This window comes from Pseudonaja textilis, chromosome 1, assembly GCF_049901715.1.
Source record: "Pseudonaja textilis isolate UNSWEBS1 chromosome 1, rPseTex1.2, whole genome shotgun sequence".
Taxonomy (NCBI): domain Eukaryota; kingdom Metazoa; phylum Chordata; class Lepidosauria; order Squamata; family Elapidae; genus Pseudonaja; species Pseudonaja textilis.
The window spans coordinates 47,940,332-47,965,354 of record NC_141990.1 but is presented as its reverse complement, the minus strand read 5'-3'; the positions used below and the strand labels follow the sequence as shown (position 1 = coordinate 47,965,354).

General features: G+C 35.5%; 1 protein-coding gene across 1 annotated transcript in view; it reads left to right on the top strand.

Annotated features, from left to right (window-relative positions):
* Positions 1–25,023, top strand: part of USH2A (usherin) — a 485,796-nt gene that overhangs the window by 383,508 nt on the left and 77,265 nt on the right. Inside the window, exons 49-54 of the mRNA XM_087933437.1 lie at positions 7,116–7,339; positions 8,669–8,879; positions 9,848–10,045; positions 11,437–11,591; positions 14,607–14,805; positions 22,977–23,084. Of these exons, the coding sequence (XP_087789563.1) occupies positions 7,116–7,339; positions 8,669–8,879; positions 9,848–10,045; positions 11,437–11,591; positions 14,607–14,805; positions 22,977–23,084 (1,095 nt within the window). The remainder of the gene's footprint in view (positions 1–7,115; positions 7,340–8,668; positions 8,880–9,847; positions 10,046–11,436; positions 11,592–14,606; positions 14,806–22,976; positions 23,085–25,023) is intronic.

The following is a 25,023-nucleotide window of genomic DNA, read 5'->3' as shown; positions in this document are numbered from 1 at the left end:
GGCTCCACAATGAATAGTGACACTCCAAAAATGGTGCTCATGTCCAGGAGGGTGCAATGGGGCCTGCTCCTCATTCTGCATCTTTCCTTGTGATTCTAGAAATGTATCATCATCATCATCATCATCATATGACATTAGCCAGGAGACTACAATGCATTTTAGTGTATTGCAATTATAATTGGCTGTTCATGGTACATTCTCACCTCAGATAAGTTTTGGATCCAATGAGTTGTAGGAAGTAGTCAGAGACAGTTTAAAAATAAGATCATGTAGCCTTCTGAAGTCTAGGGCACAATAGGTCTACCTTATCTCTGGCAGCTGAAGGAGGGACCACTCTACACTCAGTGTAAGATTTAGGGAGCAATTGAAAAACGAATCCATGGGCAAGAACTAAGATATAGTGGCTAAGGTATTTGGCTGCCACTAGAGAGATCCAGTCCATCTGCAATCGCAGCAGCTCATTTGGTAACTTGCAGACCAACCTACCTCATGGGATTCTTGTGAAGAAATATAGGAGAATAGAGTGCTATCTATGTGCTTCAAATTCCTGAATAAAGGTGGAATATAAATATATGTGCATGATTGTGCACCAGAGAAGTGGCATGTAAAGTGCTAAAAGTATCCAGGCCTTTGTTCCTATACTTTAAAGTTGTTGCTTCTCTATGAGTCACATGGTGGACAGGGAGAGGAACAAGGGTTCATATGATTGGCAGGCAATTCAAAATGGCCATCATGTGATTATAGCAGCAGCTTGAAGCAGCCACACCTTCCACGAATTTCATTCTCTCAGGAATCAAGGGTCCTGGATTTTGGATGCATCCTGTAATGTATCTCATTTGAGGTACCTTGGTTCAAACATTGTTGCCCATGATGCATTTCACCCGGTTAATAATAATGGCAACTATAGTATAGTAATAGATAATAGACAGAGAGATAGACAGACAGATATAGATAGATCTTATTTAAACAAACAAATAAAAATAATAATTAAAGAGGTTAATTGTGGGATGAAGAAACTTCTGCACCATAGAACAATTGACCTGATTAATGTTGCTGATTAATGTTTATGCAAATGTTTAGAAATATTAAAAATCATGAAGCATCTATAGCAACCCAATTAATATAGGAGGTATAATTTGTAAAAAAAAGTGAGTATTGATGATAAATTAATAATCAACCAGTGTACTTCTACAGGAGCCTTTTGTCTTTGAGAAACCGTACATTTATTGTTTGTATATGTATTTTATGTTCTGTTTCACTTAAGCTTCTAAAATAGAGGCATTACTGGTTAGTCACTTCTATGATATTAGTGAAATCTTTCCTAGAAGACCAAAAATGGTGCTTGCTTGGGTTCACCTAAACTTCACCAGAGGCTATTAAAATTAAACTAAACCATATCCATTTTTCAGTATGTATGTTTTCTTTATCATTTTCCTAATGCTCAGTTGTGATAATCATATCCAAAGAACTAGTTTGAGTAAATTAACATTGATTCTTTATAAAATAACAGGTTGAAGTTCTGTGAAGAAATTGTCATTGGAATAATTCAAATTGAATGCACCGAGGCTTCTGATTAACATGGTGTAATCTACACATATTTACCTGAAACACAAAGCTTGCTGTAATCTATACATATGGTGTAATCTACACATATTTACATGGTGTAATCTGTACATATTATCCTGAAACATAAAAACCCAATTAAGAATGGCTTCTGAAGGCTTAATTGTACTTTTTCAGACATCATTTTGCCATGCTAATGGATTTTGGTGAATTTGTGGATTGAAATTGGAAAATGTTTCATGGGGTGGGGAAAGAATTTCTCCTTTATGCTGGCATGTGTTTATAAAAATGTGAATTTTATTTATTTTTTGTGAGTGATTGTTTAAAAAGTTGCTTTTTTCCCCCTTTAAAACAGGAATCAGTCCACCAGTGAAAGATAGGCCTTTTCTTATCCCATTCCATACTACCATAGGCATATTTTCAACTGTACATCCTCTGTGTCAATAGTCAAGAATCAAATGCCATGTCTGATAAATTAGGGTAAGGTCAAAGGCTATGCTGTTTGGTTTCAGAAGGATGTCTGTTTCTGAATTTGCAGCAGCTCATTCATACTGAAGTGATGCACTATGGGAATTACTACCAAACTCTGCTCAGCAACATCTGCTCTCCCTAAGTGAGTTAGTGCACGTCAGACATCTTTATGTCAGAATATTGCAGTGATGGATGCAGTCTTCAGAAAATGCTGCATAAAAATCTGGTGTGCCGTTCTGGCCATTAAGTGAAATTACTATTTAAATTAATGGCGCTGTCACAGTTTATCTGTGCAAAGAATGAACGCTGATTAGGGTATTAAGTAATTAGCAATTTATCACGCTGGAACAAGGTTGATAATAATTAAAGAAGTAATGGTTTACCAAAGAAACTAGAAAGGGAGTCACTTCTTGTTATATGAGTGAAATCTTGGCTAAAAATATTATTCAGTCAAACAAAGATGAGATTCTTAGTGATAGAATGTAGCTTTCTCTTTCTGTCCTAGCATAAAAGCAATTCATTAGCAAAAGTTTACTTTGCCTGTCCAAAGAGCATCTAAACTAAATTGCTCTCACTTGTTATTGAAGAAGAAATCACTGTATGATGTAATCACATATTTTGGAGGAAGATAGAAAAGGAACAATAATTGTATTATTTTATTCTTTTTAAGATTGTAAGCTTTCCAGAGTTACCTCATGGTGAGCTGAGTAGCAAACACATTTAAGAAATACATGAAATAAACTCTAACTGACTTATAAATGCTATACCTCTTATACTGCTCAGGACTGCAGTCCTCATGTGAACCAGTGCTAGGCACATAAATATAGTAGACCTGTTTTATGGACTCTGAATCAGCTACTGATATTTTTCCTGGTGCAATATCAAGTGTTACTTTTAATCTATAAAGCCCCATACAGCTTGGTGCCAAGGTACATGTATCTTCAGGACTACCTCTTTCAAGTGGAAGCCAATCCTGTCTTTTACAAATAACCTGGGAAAAATAATACCATAAAACCAGGAGGTGAAAGTGGAGGTTCTTTTCTATTGTGGCTGCGTGTTTTGGAACAGTCTTTTGCTAACCTCATTGGCCTTCTGGAATTTATATTTCTTTTATATAAATGTATTTGTATTTAAGTTTTTCTATCTCTATACATAGTTAAATCATAGCCATCTTCTTTCCACATTCCACCCTTTCCGTTCATCAAATCCATAAATCACAACTTCATTTTTTTCTATTTTCAACAAAAGGTCCATAAAAGTTTCCAGCCACTGACAAATGTAGTTCTTGTTTTTTCCCTAATCAAGCAAGCCAATTTTGTCATCTCTGCAAATTCATTTTCACAACCATTCCTCCATTGTGGCTAATTCCAAGTTTTTCCATCTTTGTGCATATAATAATCTTCTTCCAGTGATCATGAACAAAGTATCTTCTATAAGTCTTTGGCAGTTGCCTATCCATTAGTCACAAAAATGTGATTTCAATTGAATATTAATATTTAAAATACTTTGTTGTCGCTGTAAGACAGTTTGGTCAAGTGGTTAAGACACCAGGCTTAAAAATGGGAGACCATGAATTCTAGTCCTGCCTTAGCCAGCTGGATAACAGTTCAGTCACTGTCTCTCAGCCCAACTCACCTAACAGGGTTATTTTTGTGAGTATAATAGGAGGAAGAAGATGTGTTGGGTATGTTTGCCCTCTTGAGTTATTTATAAAAAATAATAAAGGCAGGATACCAATAAATAAATAAAAATCTCCCACAGTCCTTTGTTGATAGTAGAAATAAAATGAATTTAAATAAAAGACATTCAGAGAATAAAATTGTCTACTGCTGTACAAGTAGAATGGAAACATTAATGGGGATCATTTCATTCACATATTACTCCCTCAGGTTTAATAATATGGATTTCTTACAAAGTAATCAATGTTGGATAGTATATAAGATTAAACTGTCTTGTTTGAAAAGTTTGGCTCCACTATGATATGATATCATTTATATGCATTTGAATTTAACTAATCCCATGAATAAAATAACTTCATTGATTACATGGCTAAGTTAATCATTAGGTTTATTATATCACATAATGTCTCCTCTGCTAAGGTGGATCTTTATAATCTAATTTTTTAAAAGGAAACTCTTGCTGAAAGAAATCCTGATTGAATGTTTGACTGTATAATAAATACAAATAGATACATTCAGAGATCTTGTTCAGAATATCTCTTTAAAAAATGTTTGCACTTTCTATTTTTGACCTGGACCTATTCCCAAGATTCCTTCCTTTATAAATACTGGCAGGCTTACCAGCATAACATGTCAAAGGAGCATGGAGGTTTTATCATACTGAAGAATTATTATGGACAACAAAAAACAACTGCACTGTTCAACCGTTTGAACACTGCAAATATAGGCAGAAAGCAATTGTATAAAGGAATGTGGCTTATGAGAGAATGAAGATGTCTTTCAGAAGCATAAATAGAAAAATTAAATGTCCTCCTTTCCACAATAAGAAAGTAACGAAGAATAATTTTAATTTAAAAAATAACTGGGCAAGTTTCCCTCTCTCACTATCATTCTTGCTGGCATGGTAATCTTATCAAACCTATCTGATAATAGAGGTTCTATTACACAATTGCTTATTTTTTGATGACAATTCATATGGATTTTATTATAAATGATTTTTAAAAAGTTCATGGAGGAACAGCCATAATTAGAAGTGAATCCTAAGAGCTATTTGGAAAAAGTACAAAGAAGAGCAACCAAGGTGATTAAAGGCCTGGAGACTAAAACATACAAAGAACAGTTGCAGGATTTGGGTTTTGCTAGTCTAGAGAAAAGAAAGATGGGGGGGACATGACAGCAGTATTCCATATTTGAGAGGCTGCCACAAAGAGGAGGGCATCAATTTTTTTTTTCCCAAAGCACCAGAGAACAAAGAGAAACAAAGGGTGGAAACTAATTAAGGAGAGAAGCAACCTGGAATTGAGGAGAAACATCTTAACAGTGAGGACAATTAACCAGAGGAACAGCTTGCCTTCAGTTATTGTAGGGGCTTCATTATTGGAGGTTTTTAAGAAGAAAATGGACAGTCAATTGTCTGAAATGGTACAGGATCTCCTGCTTGTGCGGGGGCTGGACTAGAAGATCTCCAAGGTCCCTTCAGCTCTATTTTGATTCTGATTCAATTGTAAATTGATACTACAACTATCTCAGGAAGACAGGTGACATAATTCCAAGGAGCCTATAAAAACCCCGATGGCTTTCTGGCATAATCCTTGTTTGTTTCACTGGTTCTTCATATTAAAAAAGAGTGCATACAATATTGGTACAGATGCTACCTTTTTTTCAAATAGAGGTTTAAGACTGTAGAGGCTGCCTTATTCCAAGTAAAGTTGTTGATTTGGCTAATTCAGTCTGATTTATTTGGATTTATTTAGGCCAGACAAAACGTAACTGTGGTTATCTGATGTTTACTTTGATTGTTAATGGAGATATTCAAGACAGAACTTCAAAACTTCTGTATGGATTGAAGAGCTGGACTTTGGTCTGCCCAATTAGATGTCTTGATCTTAGTTATTTTCTTCCAGATTGCCTTTCTATCTTTAGGAGGTTATAGCTCTCCTAAAATTAGATTGTGTACATACTGAATCACAATATTATCAAGGACTACTGACAGATTGAATGGATTAATCAGATTTAGTTTCCAAACTGTCCATACCCTTAAATCCAAGCCTGTTATTCTACACACTTGGACCAGAGGTGGTATACAGCAGGTTCTGATCAGTTCTGGAGAACTGGTAGCAGAAATGTTGAGTAGTTTGGAGAACTGGTAGCAGAAATGTTGAGTAGTTTGGAATCCCACCTCTGACTGGCCACACCCCCATCTATTCTCTGCCTCCCGAGTCCCAGCTGATCAGCTGGGTCTTCTTTGGTTGCCCTGCACAGGAGAACGAAGCTGGAAAACAGGTTAGTGGGGTGGGGAGGGAATGGGGATTTTACAGTATCCTTCCACTGCCATGCTCACCAAGCCATGCCATGCCTACCAAGCCACGCCCACAGAACCGGTAGTAAAAAAAATTGAATCCCACCACTGACTTGGACACTTTGGAAAACATAATATTTCTTCTGAACAATTGTGTACTTTTCAGGCACTGTATAGTGTTGTGATAAATGCTTAATATGATTGAAAATATAGATTGTGAACATGGCCTATTTTTGTATCTATTTCATTCTTGTAACACAGGAATTGGCTTCCACAAAAAATAATCTAAGAATAGGCCACCAATACAACTTAAATTGTGTTTCATATCTTCATTTATATATTTTTGGATCCCATTTTTAATCTCTGGCAACTGTTACAGCAGGACAACTATAACAAAGCAGTGCTTTAACGAATATGCATTAATTACAGTATTGTAAAATATTGTGGCTTGAATACAATAGTATCCATTCAGAGGTGGAAAGCAGTGGAACTGGTGGAAACTTATCTTCGAGATCCCTTTTGCAATCTTGAAGGACCACTTGGAGATGAGAAAGAAGAGATACCACAATTTTTTGAAAGAAAATAGCAAAATTCTAACACTTTTTCTTGAGGAGAAATATTTTGGAGAAGAAACTAAATTAGACTAAATTCTGAAATACTAATGTATAGACATTAAGGAAATCTGTCTTTTCCTAATAACCAAATCTATTTTGCATTTTATATGACTTTAGAAAATCTGTCTTTCACTGATTCATTTGTTGACAAAACTGGAGGGTTGTTTTGTTTGTTGATAAGCAACCTAACTTTTTTAATTAAAAAAATTAAGTGAACATGGAATGTGGAACATATGAACTGCAAATAGTTACTCTCTGCAACCTATGCTTAAAAAGGAAATTGTCTTGTGCCAGTTCTTCAAGATTAGTTACTAAAGAAAGGTCTCTCAGACATGTTAAACTCAACATTTAAGTACTACTTTAGATGCCTTTCCTCAGTTTCAATAGCTACATAATGCTGGTGCTTTTATGATGAATTTTACAGCATTCTAGGAATTTCCTTCACTTTCTTCTCTTCTTGCCTTCATGTATAATATTTTTTTGTTTCAGGAATGTTCTGTTGTAGACATGAATATGTGAATATGTCAAGTATAGTATGCTGCTCAGCTTTCAGTGGTGAAACTAAAGCCCACATTAAAAAGAATAACTCAGTGCCATTAAAATGCTGTGTGACTGAACTTATTCCAGAGAGCGAAGAATGTTGTAATGGACTTGGATATAATCCCTTGAAATATGTTTGCGCTGACAGGATTTCATCTAGAATGATGATGAAGGTAATTGATAGAAAACCTCTTGGTGATTCTGATTTGACAATGGGAAGAGAAATACATTGTTCATAACTATTTTTGTAAAATAGGAATATAAAAACTCCTCTGTGCATTATTCATTTTCGCATTACATCCATATTAATACCAAATGAGTTTGCCATGATTGATGTTATTACAGTGAATTCTAAAGGAATTAATAATGATTAGCTGCTTCTTGTAAAGTATTGTTCAGCACTTCAGATTAGTATAAAGGCTAAAAGTGAACATTTTGGCCTGGCTGGAAAATGTGCATATGTGTGTGTATATATAAATATATATTAATGTTCAATTGCTTATTTGGTTGTTTCCATATAGCCTGTAATTTGGGCATTCTTTAAGTTTATGTTGGGTTTGCATGGGCAATAAGCATACATCTGAAGGGGTGGGAATGCCAAAATTTATCATTTTAACATTATGGCCATATGAGCAGTAAGTAAGAAGAAATATTAAGCAGTCCAAACTATCAAATGCTAAAACAAAAATATTTATTAAAATAAAATATCTGTAAAGGCAAAGCAAAGGTTTCCCCTGTCCAGTCATGTCCAATTCTAGGGGCTGGTATTCATCTCTGTTTCCTAGCCAAGGGAGACAGCATTGTATGAAGACACTTCCGTCGTCATCTGGCCAGCAGGACTATACGCTGAAGTGTACAGAACACCGTTATATTCCCAACAAAGATACCTATTTATCTACTTGCATTTGCATACTTTCAAACTGTTAGATGGGCAGAACCTGAGGCAAATAACAGGAGCTCACCCCATCAGGCAACACTTGCATTTTAAACCCAGTCTTTCAGCTTCCCAGCTGATAAGCTCAGCTTCTTCACCCACTCTTCTATGAAATACATATTAAAAATCAGCAAGTCGGTGAAGTGTAATGAAGTTAGGAATTTTCAGAAGACTTCAATAAGATCCAATAAACTATTGGGGCTAAAAGTTTGATACATTAAGATAGGTGCCAGGCAGAACTCTCTAAGGAAGAGATTCCAAACCTGGAAAGCGACTCTTAAAGCCACAATCTGTAAGTACACACCTACTGGGAGAAAAGCATTTGGGAGTTTTTCTCTTTGCTTCCTGTCTCAAAAAACGTAAAAGCAGCAGGATTTTAAAGGTGAGTCTTTAAAAAAAATATGAGTAAACTAAAAAAAATAATCCAACTAAAATATAAGGTGAGATTTTAATATTTCATGAAAGGTACCATTATAAAAGCTTGGAAATGTATATCAGAAAATACTTTGTGTATGTCTATTTAAGTTGTTTTTAAAGGTCTTCAAAAATTTGGGAACTATTGTTATAGATAAAAGAAGAATCGAAATGCATCCCACTGTGTCCTAGATCTACTGAAGAAGTGACATACTGTGGACAGTGTATCTTTGATGAGCATAGTTATTTATGTGCTTGGATAAAGAGTTCTCATAGTTATACAAAAAATAAAGACAATAAAAGGATCTGCCCATCTTTGGAGGAAAAGATTTATACAGGAGGCCCAACTCAGTATTCATTCAAAGGTAAAATAATATGTGATTACTCATTAAGTAAAGGTTGTAAATTCTGAAAGTGAAATATCAGTGAGGGATCATGTGACCTCTTTGGAAATTGTTTTGAAGTGAATAAAATCTTTTTATCAGTATACTGATAGATCTTAATTCAATGCTGATTACAATTGGAATAAATATATATTGTAAATGTAGGAGCCTAATTAAATCAAACTAAGAGTTCATCAAACCAAGGGATCACTAAAAAGCCATCTTTCCTATCTTCATAATGAGCACAGATTTCTAAAGCAGGTCAGTTACACCCATCATAATTTATAAGTGATTATTAAAATTACATAAATTTTTTGAAAGAATGCTTTGCAATGAACATGATTTCATATATGATTCATCTCTTTGAATCATTAAAGCAGCTGCTTCTTTTTCTAAACTCAAATGTCTGAAAATATGTATATTCTTGGTTTGCATGCTATCTCCACAATTGGAAATCCATCAGAGTTAGTGATGCAAATTCATCCCTTAACTATGGATGCTTTGAGATGGATTGCTCCAAATCTCATATCCTCTTGTGAGATTAGATGTTTTAGATGCTGCAGTTAATCTATTTAAATTGCCCTGATTATTGCTTCAATTACTTCCAAATGAGGCCCTGTTGCATTGGTAGCTTCTTCTCGTTTCCCAATTTCATGCTCTAAACTTTCATCCCAAAGCCATCCACTAAAAACATAAGTTTCACTAAATAATTTCATGTTCTACTATTTTTACAAGAAAGGAAGAAAAAAATCATTTTTTTTTAATTCCATATGTGTGTAATGAAGTTTTGATTTATGCACAATTCTTCTAAAGTGCAAAGCTTATGGAATGAAAAGATGGATTCACAAATCTGAAACTGAACCAGATTGAGTTAAGTATATCTAAATAGAAACCCAGTATACTTAGCATATAGATTGACAATAAACTCTTGTTAAATATTTTCCTTGTAGATAAGAATCTAGAACCTCATATTACATATGAATACAGGCTAGCTGCGTGGAACAAACATGGGAAAGGTTTTAGTGAAATGAACAATGCAACCACTAACCAAGATGTCCCTGAAGGTGTAAGTCCACCTCATTGGACAAAAGTGGATAATCGTGAAGATGTAATATTTTTAACATGGAATGAACCTTGTCAACCAAATGGTACGGTATTTTGTCAAACTACAATATCTGATTTAGCATTTAGCCAGCGCAAAGTATTTTGGGAACAAAAACATTTACAGTAAAATAATATTGTGCTTAAGTATATATCCCTAATATTTTATGTATCATCAAAGAATTTGTGTGTGTGTATATGTGTGTGTATGTGTATACACACACACAAAAATATATATAAATATGTCCATATAAAAACATGCTCATAAACACACATATGTGTGTATGTGCTTGTATATGTGTATATATAGACATAATCTATATATGGAATGTATGCACACACACACATACACATGCACACACATGCACACACACTCTTGCTTCAAATTCAAAAAGTGTTTGGATGCACAGGAGTGTGAACACAGCATAAGCCTTTAAAGCAGCTGTTCCTTTTCTTGGGGTAGCCATATATTTCCCTCAAAAGGTGAAGTTCCTTTCAAACTCTACTGACAAATGCTATAGGTTCCCTCCTCTGCATGCTCTAAAGCACTTTTCTAAAGTATTTTTAACTTCAGTTGCACTTCTGAAGTGTAAGTGTATGTGGTCTTGTTTATTCATTCATACTGATGAAGAATAACAAGTTTAATTACTGGAATTAGATTTCAGATCTTCATCTTCACCAGAAAAAAAAAAGTGCAATATATTTGATAAATGTAGTTCTACTTTTTTATTCACTTTATCATAATGGAATCATGTTCATGATATTCCCCAACCCACAACTTTTACAGGGTCTCATTTGAATGCAAAGTTACAAAGTCAGAATGTTGTATGAACAAATCCTAGGCTGTTGTGCTTTCTCTCTTTCGTTTTTCATAGATGAAAGGCAGAATTTAAAGTTGATGCTCTTGTTTTTATTGAAGTGGAGATGAATGCTATCTTCCTATAATATACTGTGAATAATATCACAAAAATCTATGAGGTTTATAAGAAATTGTTGAAACTTGTTTTTTTTTTTCAATAAAAACCACTGCTTCTGACCATTCTATATTAAGATATAACTTTAAAAATTAATTAATTAAAATTGGAAAGGAAAGGTCCAAACATCCCAGAAGAAGACAGCGGCAAACCACTTCTATGTTACTGCCAAGAAAATTGCATAGATATGTCCACAAAGTAACTAGGAGTCAAACTTAATTTGAGAAAGAAGAAGATGGAATAGTGTAAGCAGAACATACAGACCTAAAATTCAATCAGGAATTGCAATGATATATCCAAACAAGACAAAAAAGTCATCCAATGTATTATTTATTGTTGGTATCATGTTATGGTTCAAGCATATCTTTTTCTTATAGAATCATAATACTTTAGAACTTTAGTATATAATTATCTGGCGTACATTCAATTCAAACAAGTGTTTAATTTCCTTCTTTATTAATAAGGTATCATCATTTATTATATTATTCTCCGAAATGGAGTTGAACATTTCAGAGGAAAGGAACTGAGCTTCATGGACACCAGTGGTATTCAACCATACCAGGAATACTCATATTTACTGCGTGCTTGCACCGTGGCTGGATGTTCAGACAGTAGCACGGTAAGTAAATCTTTCAGTAAGTTGATGACAACATATCTTCTTCTCCTTCATCATGTTGTAGCAACCTTCCAAAGAGCACTGAAAATATGGAAACATTCATCTTTTGGCTACCTATTTTGATGTTTCCAGAGAAACTCTATCAGCCTCCTTGTGCTGTAGCCCAGCACAAGAAATGGGAGAAATCACCCAGATTTGGCCAAACAGCATGTAAATTCCTGTATATATTTGATTACTAAAAGACTGTGATCCTGTTTAGCTGATAGACTGTTGAATGGGATCACAGACCATTCCAGTAGTTGTAAATATAGACAATTGCATCCTTCCTTTTGATGCAGGCAAATATTAAAACATTAACTACTTTTGTGGTTTTTTCTGAACAATCTGGCAAAGTCAGGGATGAACAAGTGTTTGGCTGAGTATTAGAAGCTAATAGATTATTATAGAAATAAGTTATTACTCCAGAGAAAGCTCAGTCAATCAGAGTTTGATAATTGTTGAATCGAACTCAAGCATGCATAGCTTATGCCTTTACTGGCATTTGTTTAGCAGAGTCTCTGAATAATACCATTCTGGGGAGGCTGAAGAAATTTGCCTTCTCTGTTGTGGAGGAGCATATCAAATTGAATATATTGAATTAATATAAAATATTAAAATGGGGTGAATTGGGAGCAATGCACTCAAGCAAATAGAAGCAGTTTTGGGGAAAGATGCAGGAAACAAGAGTTCATAATACTTCTTGGACAATTGGGTCAACACCTTGTTGTAGGAATCAAATGTTGCTCTGTTCCTACAGGTGAAACTCGAAAAATTAGAATATCGTGCAAAAGTTCAGTAATGCAATTTAAAAGGTGAAACTAATATATGAGATAGACTAAGCCGTGATTTGTCATAATTGAGATGATTATGGTTTACAGCTCATGAAAACCCCAAATCCATAATCTCAGAAAATTAGAATATTACATGCAATCAATAAAACAAGGATTGTACATAGAACAATATCGGACCTCTGAAAAGTATACACATGCATACATACTCAGTACTTGGTTTGGGCCCCTTTTGTAACAATTACTGCCTCAATCTGGCATGGCATGGAAGCTATCAGCCTGTGGCACTGCTGAGGTGTTATGGAAGATCAGGATGCTTCAATAGCGGCCTTCAACTCTTCTGCATTGTTCGATGTCATGTCTCTCATCTTTCTTTTGGCAATGCCCCACAGATTCTCCATGGGGTTCAGGTCAGGCGAGTTTGCTGGCCAATCAAGCACAGTAATCCCATGGTCACTGAACCAGGTTTTGGTGCTTTTGGCAGTATGGGCAGGTGCCAAGTCCTGCTGGAAAATGAAGTCAGCATCCCCATAAAGCTCATCTGTGGAAGGAAGCATGAAGTGCTCCAAAATCTCCTGGTAGGCAGCTGTGTTGACCCTAGACTTAATGAAGCATAGCGCAGCAGATGACATGGCTCCCCAAATCAACACAGACTGTGGAAACTTCACACTGGACTTCAAGCATCTTGCAATGTGTGCCTCTCCATTCTTCCTCCAGACTCTGGGTCCTTGGTTTCCAAATGAGATGCAAAAGTTGCTCTCATCAGAAAAGAGGACTTTGGACCACTGAGCAACAGGCCAGGTCTGTTTTTCTTTATCCTAGGTAAGACACTTCTGACATTGTTTGTTGTTCAAGAGCATCTTGACAAGAGGAATACGACATTTGAAGCCCATGTCCAGGATCCATGTGTGTGTGGTGGCTCTTGATACACTGACTCCAGCCTCAGTCTACTCCTTGTGAAAGTCCCCAACACTTTTGAATGGCCTTTTCCTGACAATCCTCTCCAGGCTGCGGTCATCCCTGCTGCTTGTGCACCTTTTTCTTCCACACCTTTCCCTTCCACATAACTTTCTATTAATGTGCTTTGATACAGCACTTTGGGAACATCCAACTTCTTTTGCAATTACCTTTTGAGGCTTTCCCTCCTTATGGAGGGTGTCAGTGATGGTTTTCTGCACAACTGTCAGGTCAGCAGTCTTTCCCATGATTGTGATTCCTACTGAATCAGACTGAGAGACCATTTAAGGGCTCAGGAAACCTTTGTAGGTGTTATGGCTTAATTAGCTGATTAGAGTGGGACACTTTGAGTCTAGAATATTTAACCTTTTCACAATATTCTAATTTTCTGAGATTGTGGATTTGGAGTTTTTGTGGGCTGTAAGACATAATCATCTCAATTATGACACATCACAGCTTGAACTATCCTGCTTTGCATGTAATGAGTCTATCTCATATATTAATTTCACCTTTTAAGTTGCATTACTGAAATAAATGAACTTTTGCACGATATTCTAATTTTTCGAGTTTCACCTGTACTATCCAGTCATTTTTACCTCCATTCTTTAAAGTGGCATGCAGTTTATTTAGCTCTGGTTGATGAAATATTTTAAGTGAATTTCAAAGAATAGGGCATTGCCTGGCTTGGGAACTAAAAAAGAGTTGTCACACTGATATTGTCCTGATTACTTGTATCTCTTCTAATACAAGAGCTGATGAACCAGCTGCTCTCTGTACACCAGGAAACTAGTTCTGAAAGATGAGGAAGAAACAGGAATTATTTCTGTTTGCATCTCTAGACAATATTAAGGGTAGCAGTACTTCCATATTTATGCCAGTAGTTGCTCAAGATTCATGTCACATGATATCAAACTGTTAACCATATGGAAAGGAATTAGCCAGCATTCTCTGGTAGGACAGTCTGCCTTCCAAAAGTTCCTTTCACCTAGCAAAATACAGTGAATCTATTGTGATAAATTGTCCACTTCAATTCATAGGGAAGGTCAGATTTCAAGGTCAGATTTCACTCTGAGGGGGGAAAAATTTACCTAAGAAGAAAAATAACTTGTTCTACAGAGAGCCATGGGAATGATATGCCAGAGCAAACAACAATATTTTAAACTAGAAGTGACATTCTCATTGATCAAGGTATCTTGTGTTCTATTACAATAAATTGTTAATTTTTTGCATTCAGGTAATTGCAGTCACTGTCCAAGGAATTCCGGAGAATGTTCTGCCACCAACAATTATACCTCTAAATGCAACAACCTTGCATTTGAGTTGGGTGGAACCAAAGAAGCCAAATGGTTTAATCAAAAAATACCTCATCCATCAAATTGGAAGGGGAATTATATGTACTGGCCCTGCAGACCAGGTGCAGCACACTGTCACAGGTAAGAATAGAAAGTTCTTCAAGCAAATGGCATTGCTGATTTATTTAACTGATCTTTATATTAGCCTGTTTTTTGAAGACTGCAGTCCTTACAATGAACAAATCCTTTAAGTGAATGTATCAATTGGATTACAATTATAACTTCAGAACACCAATGGGGGAGGGGGAGGTTAGTAATTTTTGAATGTCCCCACAAATGTTTATTAATGCTTAATTAATAAGACTTTCTTCATCCTAATATGATAATAATAATAATAACAATAATGATTAATTTCCAGTGCCAATATTTTTATTCAAGAACTTATCAATCACCTTTAGAGGAGTATACTGTTATTATGGCTCGTTGCACAATCAGCCAAATGTTGAGATAGTATTTGGCATTTTTATTCACCTATTGAGTTCTTCCCAAAGATCTGGGATAGGCAGATGTTGACATTGGATGGTCTAAAAGCTATCCTGATCATAGGATGTAATCTGCTCCAAATAAAGATGCCTTTTGCAATTGACTGATGGTGATTTTGTCAATGCTGATGCTGTTCAAGTGGTGCTGAACAAGTTTTGGGATTATACCCAAGGATCCTATTCCTTCCTGATAAGGTCATGATTTAAAAAAATGAAGTTTCCCTGAAAGCTGGCTTATCTTCAGAGAACCAAGTCCCTGTCACTGGTATTAAGATTGCAATTAATAAATTGTCAGAAGTCAATTAACAAATCAATTTTACTATGGTGCAGTATCACGGTGCAGAATATACAAAAGACATGGGTGAGAATAGTAATAAGATTGTCCAAGCATTATTTTCCAAAGATCTTTGGAGTCCTTTCTACTGTATTTTGAACTATTGTGTCTTTCATTAGAAAGTCAGTGATGATTTTTCCAAATTCTTTTGTCAAACTTGAAAACCTTAATCCAAAATATAAGGTGTCATAGCACCAGCTCCTGGATTGTGCTAACTCTTGTCTTCCTTTCCAGCTTTTAAAATACTTGTATAGCTTTTGCAATGACTATTATTGTTTTGCAATATTATTTAGTATAGAACAAAATGTGTTAGCCAACTGCCAATGAAAACATGCAACAAAGGTTCTGCTGAAAATTTTCCATTTGCATCAGTGCCTGGTTAAAAAAGCTTAAAAACAAAAAAGCAAACGGCAACGTTTTCCCTTTTGCTATAGTTTTGTACAAAACTAGGATTTCCCTTTATCCCCAAATTTTATAATTTAAAGGGGGGAGGGGTTGCAATGCCATAGTAGTTGTCAATGCATATTTATTCTTTTACACACTTTGAGTTAAAGAAATGTCATTCCTTTAACGTAGCAAGGAGCCCCACCCCTTTCACTGATCAAGGCAAATTTGCCTTATCATCTCAAGGAGTGATTGTGCTTCTGCAATGTGATAATTATTGCTCTGTAAATTCATGATGTTCGCTAAATCAACTGTACTTATTTCACATAGCTCAACTGTTTGAACTACCCATCGTTCCAGCTCCCGTGGGCCTATGTTTTGATTTTCTCATCTTCTTCTAAAACCTCTGCTGTTCCCAGAGCAACAGTTGAACATTAATGAAGCTATAGCATTAAGCTTTCTCTGAGACTTTGAATCCAAGGGCCTTACAAATTGCAGATGAGGCACCTTGCACCTTGCCACTGCACCATTGTCTCACTGCTTATTTTTAATTACATCAAAGCTTTGGAAACATGATCCCATAAATGCTTGGTGGGAATTGTGGTGAATGTATTCATCATGTGAAATCCATAAATTGCTTATAATCCTCTCAAGATGTTTAAAAAAAGCATTAAGTAATTGAAGACAGGAAGTCCTGAGTTAATTATTTAGAGGTGTTATCAGTGCTTTAAGTAAACTGAAGCATTTTCCACTATCGCCCTGACTTGAATGCCATTGGGATCAAGGGGCACCAGCCATCATCTTCTCATGTTCTCTAATGCAAACAGCAAATGGCAGCTTGTCAATAAAAGACCTTTTTATATCATTTATTAGTGAACACTTCCAGTACTCTGTACAGAACAATTTGGATTACAGTTATTGCATTGTTTCACTTGGTGTTACAATTCCTTTACAAATAACATTTCTAACACAATGCTAGGAGGGTGAAAAGAATTTGAAATATTGGATGGAATGGAGTATTAAAAGAAAACTGAGACTGCCCATTTCAGTATCAAAATCAAAGTCAGAAATTCATTTTTCTAAGTCTAATTTTAGATTTTAAGTGTTTCTAGAAATTATGGGATGGGTGTAGGGTATAATATTTTTCCTTAAGACTTTAATGTTGGTTGAATAGTTTTTGATATATGAATCGCATACACTGTAGACATTTTGTGCCAGAGTACCAAAACACAATTGTGTTTTTTAAATTCTCATAGGGTAGGAAAATTCCAAGTTGTATAAAACCAGCAAAAATTCCTGTAGTTTCCTATGCCACTGTGGCATATGTTTATGTGGACCAGGTACTAGTTCTTAATTTCAGCACTGAAGGCTTTTTAACGCATAAAAGATTTGGTAGATAAGTACCTGTATTATGGATGTTTGCAAAATAGATACAGTTTTAGAGAACAGTGAATGAAAAAAGTCTAACTATTAAAATCTTTATTATCCAGTAAATTGCACCAATGAGCTTATAACAGATTGTAAGATCTAGCATGTTCATCTATTTTCTTTAAAGAGTGAGAAATGCCAAACATGCAGTCTGAAAGGATGAAGGTATAGCTGCTTTCTCAAATGTTTCATTTTTCAGAACATGTCCTCTTGAGTTATCAGCCTGGTTTCTAAACATTCCTACGCTCACAAAGAAATTTCAAGATGTAGTATTATTAAGGGATGGGAGAAAAAAAGAGAGAGGAAGGCCTCATTTGGCTGCAACATTAAGCCATGGATTGATTTTACAGAATTAGTCATAGCAAGTCATTGACTTATATGCTGTCTCCCACATTTTAAATTAATTGCTTCTTAGGACTCTAGAAAGAGTGCAGAGAAGAACAACAAATATGTTTAGGGGACTGAATGTGAAAAGATATGAAGAACAGTTGCTGGAATTGGGTATGTCTAGTTTATTGAAAAGAAAGACTAAGGATGACATAATAAAAATGTTCCAATATCTAAGGGACTGCCACAAAGAACTGGAGGTCAACCTATTCTCCAAAGCACCTGAAGTCAGGACAAGAAGCAATGGATGAAAACAAATCAAGGAGAGAACCAACCTAGAACTAAGGAGAAACTCCAACAATGTTGGAGGTTTTTAAGAAGAGATTGGACAACAATTTGTCTGAAATGATTTAAGGTTTCCTGCTTGAGCAGGGGGTTGGACTAGAAGACCTCTGAGGACCCTTCTGTTATTCTATTATTCTTGTGACATCAAATGGGGTGAAACTATGATTTATCTTCTCCAGAAAAAAGCCAATTGTGAACTATAGAAATTTATCAAGTTGGCTCATTTCAGCAAATCGTAATTAACAAAAATATCAATGTAGAAGTCAGACAACTGATAAATTACTATTAATCAAAAATGTAAACAAATGTTTCTGATCTTTTCCCCATGGCCATACCAAATGAGAAATAGCATGGAGAGTTAAGAATACCTGAGTTTAAGGGTCAGTCAACTCATATTTTTCATTCTGCAACATTAAGCCAGGGGTAGATTTTACAAGAATTAGCCACAGCTAATGTAATATTTTGCCTGACTATTACCAAAGAAGACAAAGAAAATAATTTGCAAAGAGAGACTCTGTCCTGACTATTCATTCTGTTTTCCTCATAATTTCTCCAAAGAAATATTATTCATTTATTTTTATTAGTACAAGACTTATACCAGAAATTCTCTAGAAATTCAAGAGGCTTATGGAATGACAAACATAGAAGGTAATTGGGACATTCATTAACATTTGAGGAGGAAAAAAACAGAAGACAAGACAAGATACTCTGTTTCTATCAGAATGAATTAATTCAAGCATCTGCAGAATTAATTCCATAAAAAAGCCAAAGGAGGCAGACTTCATGCTGGAAAAGATCCTAAATTCTAAGTTACTTTTAATAAGCAGAATAATCCCCACTTCAAATGTTATCAGTTCCATGATGAAGTGAGCTTAAGTGCGCCACTATTCCTCTGACTTCCTTTCTCTGACTGGAATAATATTGCTTAATCTTATCTGAATGTTCTTAGGGTTTACTGCATAATGCATATGAGATATTTTGTATTCATCTTCATCATGATCATCACCATCACTTGTATTAAAACTCACTATTGGTTTTATACAATAGGAACCTTCTCAGTCATGGAATATAGTTATGTAAATTAGAATGTTCATCTTTAAAATGATACACAAGTTAGCATGAAATTGGTTGAAGCAGGTGATTTTTGTTCCTTATATACTTATTGTGTAAGGAAAAGCTCTACACAAGAGAAAGTTGCTATACAAATCTGTTAGAGATGGCATGTTGAATTCTGCCATTCAGTTTCCCAAGTTTCCTTGAAAAGAGCCCTTTGTTTGAATGCAGTGGCTAATAATTGCATAGGAAAAAGAATGCTTAAAACACAAGCGGATTGAGCTTTTACATAAGCAGAACTCTTCTTAGCTGTTGAATATTTTCAGCAAGGATGCAGAATTAAGACTTTTAAAGCTTCTTCCAGGCTAATGTATCTCTAAGTTCTCGTGTCCAAAATTTTAATGTGGGAATTATTATAAACTGTATGCATGTACTGAGGCTTGTAAACAGAACACAACAAAATCTGATCCAGACTTGTTATCCCTATGTTTTAATATCATAATAAATAGTAAAAACAGGATGCTTATTATCCCTGATGCATTTAGTGCAATATGCACTTCTTTGCCTGCCTTCTGTTTTTGTTTTTTTGCCTCTCATTCTATGGTATACTTGCTGTCAATCAATCTTGCTTTATAATAAATGTTTCTTTTTAGTAGTGAATTAAATGATTCCCTTTAGGAACAATTGAAATTACTATTGCTAGAATAATCTGTCCAATAGCAAAATATTGAGTATTTGGCTTCTATATTTTTCTCTTTTTAATTCTAGCATTTATGAATATAATACAGAGATAATTCTCTCCCTTCTTCTGTTCTGGTTAATAATTGACTCCTGTCTGTACTCTTGACTCCTATCTTGAGTTTTCATTTTTTTAAGTTTCCTCTTCAATTTACAAGCAATATATATTCCCAGTGACTGTTTATTTACTGTTATTCTTTTATTTATTAATTAATTTATTTGATTTGTCAATCCTTACAATATAATAGGTGTAAGAATAAACATGAGTAAGAATACAGGAAATAGGTACAAATAAAAATGGTCTGTTGGAAACAGCTGAGAGCTCTACAACTATTATGAGAAAGGAACGGGGGAGCAACTGTGAGGTTGCCATCTAACTAGTTTCAGACAAAGTGCTACGCCCTACAGTTTTCTTCTTTTTCTTGTTGTAGAATTGCATTGGTTTTTTTTCTTAAAGTAGTTGCAATGCAAAGATAAGACAGAGCTGGATCCCTCAGTACAAAAACAAGGAAGGAAGGAAAGAATAGAATGAGAACAGAAGTCTACTAGCAGTTTTGGAGATCATAATAAAGAAAATCAAGAAGCTTTCCTTTCTTGATAACTGCTTTTTGAAACATATGCATAAGAAAGAATAGATATCTACATATTTATAAATCAGTTTTCAAAGGTTATGTTGAATTTTGCAGTGTTTTATGTAGAGAAATGCTGAGGCATGTTCACAAGGAACAATAGGAGGTTATTGTGAATTTAGGGTATAGAAATAGGAGAAGACTTTCTAAAATTGGTACTGAATGGCAAAAGAGAATGCGTTTGGGAATAGACGCTAACAGACATTTAGTGACTATAAAATAAATAGTTCTACTTTAAAAATCAGTTAGATCCATTCCCTAAAATTGGAGACATGCAGGTCTATTTACAAAAGCTAAACCTATCTATTTTATGGAATTGGTAGATAGTTAAAAGTAGTGGCAGCTGTTTGAATTTAAAAAGGCCAAGAAAAATAACAGACACTTGGCTGTCGCTAAATGAAACATGAGAAACTAGAGGAGTGGTATATTTTTAGGAAAAAAAATTAGCACTAGAAACTCTTTTGGTTCCCGGCTTTGCTTGTGGTTTCTTAGAGGCAATAAGCTGAAATACTTATTATCACTTTTGAAAAATCATGTATGCTTCCAAAAAAATGAACTTATATCACTTTATGATATGTGAAGATTAAGTTCTCTGAATTGGCCAGAATTTAGCACCAAAAACCTGACACAAGAAGAACTGGGATGACGTGATAGCAGTATTCCAATATTTGAGGTGCTGACACAAAGAAGAGGAGGTCAAATATTCTCCAAATTACCAGAGGGCAGGACAAGAAACAATGGTTGGAAACCAATCAAGAAGAGAAGCAACTTGGAATTAAGGAGAAACTTTCTAACAGTGAGGCCAATTAAACAGTGGAACAGCTTTGCCTTCAGAAATCTGGGTGCTCCATCACTGAAGGTTTTTAAGAAGAGCCTGGATAGCCACTTGTGTGAAATGGTATAGGGCAGTGGTCGCCAACCTTTTGGACCTCAGGGACCACCAAACTCATAATTTTAAATCCCAGAGACCACTAACTGGTTCTGTGGGTGTGGCCTAATTTGTGGGTGTGGCTTGGTGGTCATGTGACTGGCTGGGCATGGCTTGTATGTAAATATTATAAATATTTATATAAATATTGAATTTTTTATAAAAAAGAGCAACTTTTACCCAAAATCAGGCAAAACAGGCAGGCAGATTAAGTTGCTCACAGAATTGCAGATTCATTCAGAAATCTATCTATCTGCCATTGGCTAGCTCAGTCTTGTTACATAAAATTTTCTTGCAAGCAAACTCACAAAATTAACTCACAACACACCATGTATGTAAATATTTAATTTTTTATTTAAAAAAGAGCAACTTTTACCCAAAATCAGGCAAAACAGGCAGGCAGATTAAGTTGCTCACAGAATCATTCAGTGATCTATCTATCTACCATTGGCTAGCTCAGTCTCTCAAATTTGCTTGCCATGAGTCTGCTGCACTGAATAATAGAACCTTCAGTCCTAAAGGAGGTTCAGCTGTGCTTAAAAACAGAGCCGAAGATCTAAAAGACTAGCTAGAAAGCAATAAATCCAACCATTTCCTGCTTCCTAGCTAATCTGAATCTCCTGGCACAGCAGAACAGATGATAGTCAGAAAAAGGAAAAATAGCAATTTAGCAGGCAAGTTTGCAGGGTAAGGAGTGAGTGGGCGGGGAGGGTTCTTGCAGGCCATGTGGGCTGCACAGCCTTGTGTTTCTGCGCAGCCTGGAATAATTGCTTTGCGGGGGGTGCTCTGGGGGTGAGATTTCTCTGCAGCCCACCAAAAATTTCACATGGCCCACCAGTGGGCCACGGCCCATGGGTTGGTGACTGCTAGTATAGGATCTTCTGCTTGAACAGGGGGGCTGGACTCCAAGGCCCCTTCCAGCTCTATTCCGTTCCATTCCGTTCTGTTCTGTTCATTTCCAACCCTTCCAATCCTAAGAAACAGAATCATCCAGTGTGTCAGGATTATCTGCTCCTTCCTGTAATGTAATTCTTGGAGAAAATGTGGGAAATCTTATTCATGTTTGTCTCTAACTTCAGCCACTATTTGCTTCAGTCTTCTCTGATTCAATTACTTGGAAGGAAAGGTGGTTCTCAACAGCCAGTAGGTTGCCACATCTGATTTATTATTGAAGAAAAGGAATATTTTGGATTACTTCACTCGTTTTCAGCACTCTCTATGATCCCTGATATCCAAGTTAATAATGATGTGTGTATAGTTTGTGTTGAACATGCAGATGGTGATGATGATATCCATTTAGTCGAATCTGACTCTTGGTGATTCTATGGGCCAGTTCTCTCTATATCTTCCAATCTTGCACTGTTTCTTTGAGTTTTTCTATGCTCTGGCTGGTGTCAGCTTTGATAGTATCCAGCCCCCATGTATTTTGATGGCCTGGTTTCCTGTTACCATTGAATATTCAAGATATCTGAATAAACAGTTATATGCAATAAAAAAATGTAATGAATGTAAATGTTTTGGGTTAAGTATATTCTGTTTTCTCTCTCGTAGAACTCTAACCTAAAAAACATCTGAAGGTTTCACTTTTTTATATATTTATTTAGATCTTCAGCCTTATGAAAACTACAATTTCACACTCACAGCATGTACATTTGCTGGTTGTACTACCAGTCAGACAAATTCAGGTAGAACATTGCAAGCTGCTCCTCAAGGTAAAGACTAATTTATTAACATTTAAACCATTTATGTATGAGAACCCTCACTCAGGGCACTATATCTAGGCACTGATTTTAAACAAAAACAACTCTTCAATTCCTTATTTGTTTAGTCAAAGAGGAATTGTGTTCAAATGGACCTAAGCAGAAAAATTAAAGAAAAGATGGAATGGCAACCCAAGGTAAATAAAAAAAAATGTTTAGAGAATGCCTGCCTAACACTCTTAGTCCTAAGGCACCTACACAAATTAAATGAAAGACAGAAAGACAGGAAGGAAGGAGTGAACACACAGATGCAGACACTTAGAAATAAACCTTATTTATAGACCATTTAAAAGAGACAATTAAAAAGCTAAGAAGGAAGACAAAAGACCAGAATAGCAACCAACAACCAGGTAAGTAGAGATTAACAACAGACAAACTATCAAGCAGAAAGCAATACCCTAATCAAACAACTACTAAGGACAAACCACACCCACACCAAGACTGCAAAGGAGCAAACCCCATACTCACTAGCATTGATGATATTACCTAGTCAGGTAATGAAACATCTGGAAAGAAAGAAAGAAAATGTAAAGGATTCCCTAAGTGTAATCTCCAGACCTCCATGTAATATTATAGGCAAGGGAAAGATCTCAAGCCCTTTTGTCAATTAATTTGATTTTCAGCAATTTCTTTACCCACATAACCCTGGATAGTGCACTTTGTGAGTGTAATTTTGTATATGTGTTAGTACTAATTAAAGGGAATGCATTGAATGATGTGAGTGATGAAACAAGGAGTGAAAAAATTTCATATATGCAACCAATCTCTCATAAATTGAAACTATGGAATGAGGCCTAACTTTTGTCAGCCACACCCTTTAAAGTACTTATTTTAGATTTTCTTTTTATTGTTTTTGTAAACTTCATTCCAAAATCAAGATATAAAAACTACAAATGGCTAACTATATTCCCAGACAATTGATATTTATGAAATGCTACTAACTGCGTCCTCTGATCCATGTTAAAATAAAGTGTGCTGAGACATAAGCTAAAACTGTCATATATCTAATCAATCCGGTGAGTTTTGTAAAATGTGCTAATGAAATGGACAAGAACCAATACGTTTAATTTTAGCTCATGCAAAACAGGCTTTTGTTTATGTCTGCCTGGACTGTGGGCAGGGGAGCTCTAAAGAACTATATTTTTCCTAAAACAAGTAGAGGCTGGACATACCTTGTAAAGCATTACTAACATAAGCTGCATCTGTGGCACAAGACAAATTCTCCTGGTGTACAGTGGTAGCATTTTGTGTAATTAAAGCTAAGTGAGCTGCCTTGTCGTCAAAACCTCAAATCCTCAAATTTTTTATTTATTTATTTATTTTCGTCAATTGCTTACAAGATAATAGGTATAAATAAAAACATAGTTATGAATACATGGATACATATAAGAAAAATAAAAAAATAAAAGAAACAAAAGGACAGGGACAGTAGGCATGTTGGTGCGCTTATGCATACCCGCTGCAGACCTCTTAGGAAAGAGGTAAGGTCAATAGTAGAAGTCTAAGGTTAAAGTTTTTGGGGTTTGGGGAAGAAGCCAGAGTCAGGTAGAATATTCTAGACATTGACCACTCTGTTGCTGAAGTCGTATTTCCTGCAATCAAGTTTGGTGCGGTTAACCTTGAGTTTGTATCTATTTTGTGCTCTTGTGTTGTTATGGTTGAAGTTGAAGTATTCATTGACAGGTAGGACATTGCAATGTATGATTTTATAGACTATACTTAGATCGGACCAAAGGCGGCATAGTTCTAGATTTTTTAGGTCTAGAATTTCTAGTGGTGGAATAAGGTATTCTGCAACGAGTAGAGGAGTGGAGAACTCTTCTTGTGAAATATTTCTGGACTTTCTCAACTGTGTTAATATCAGATACGTAATGTGGGTTCCAGACAGATG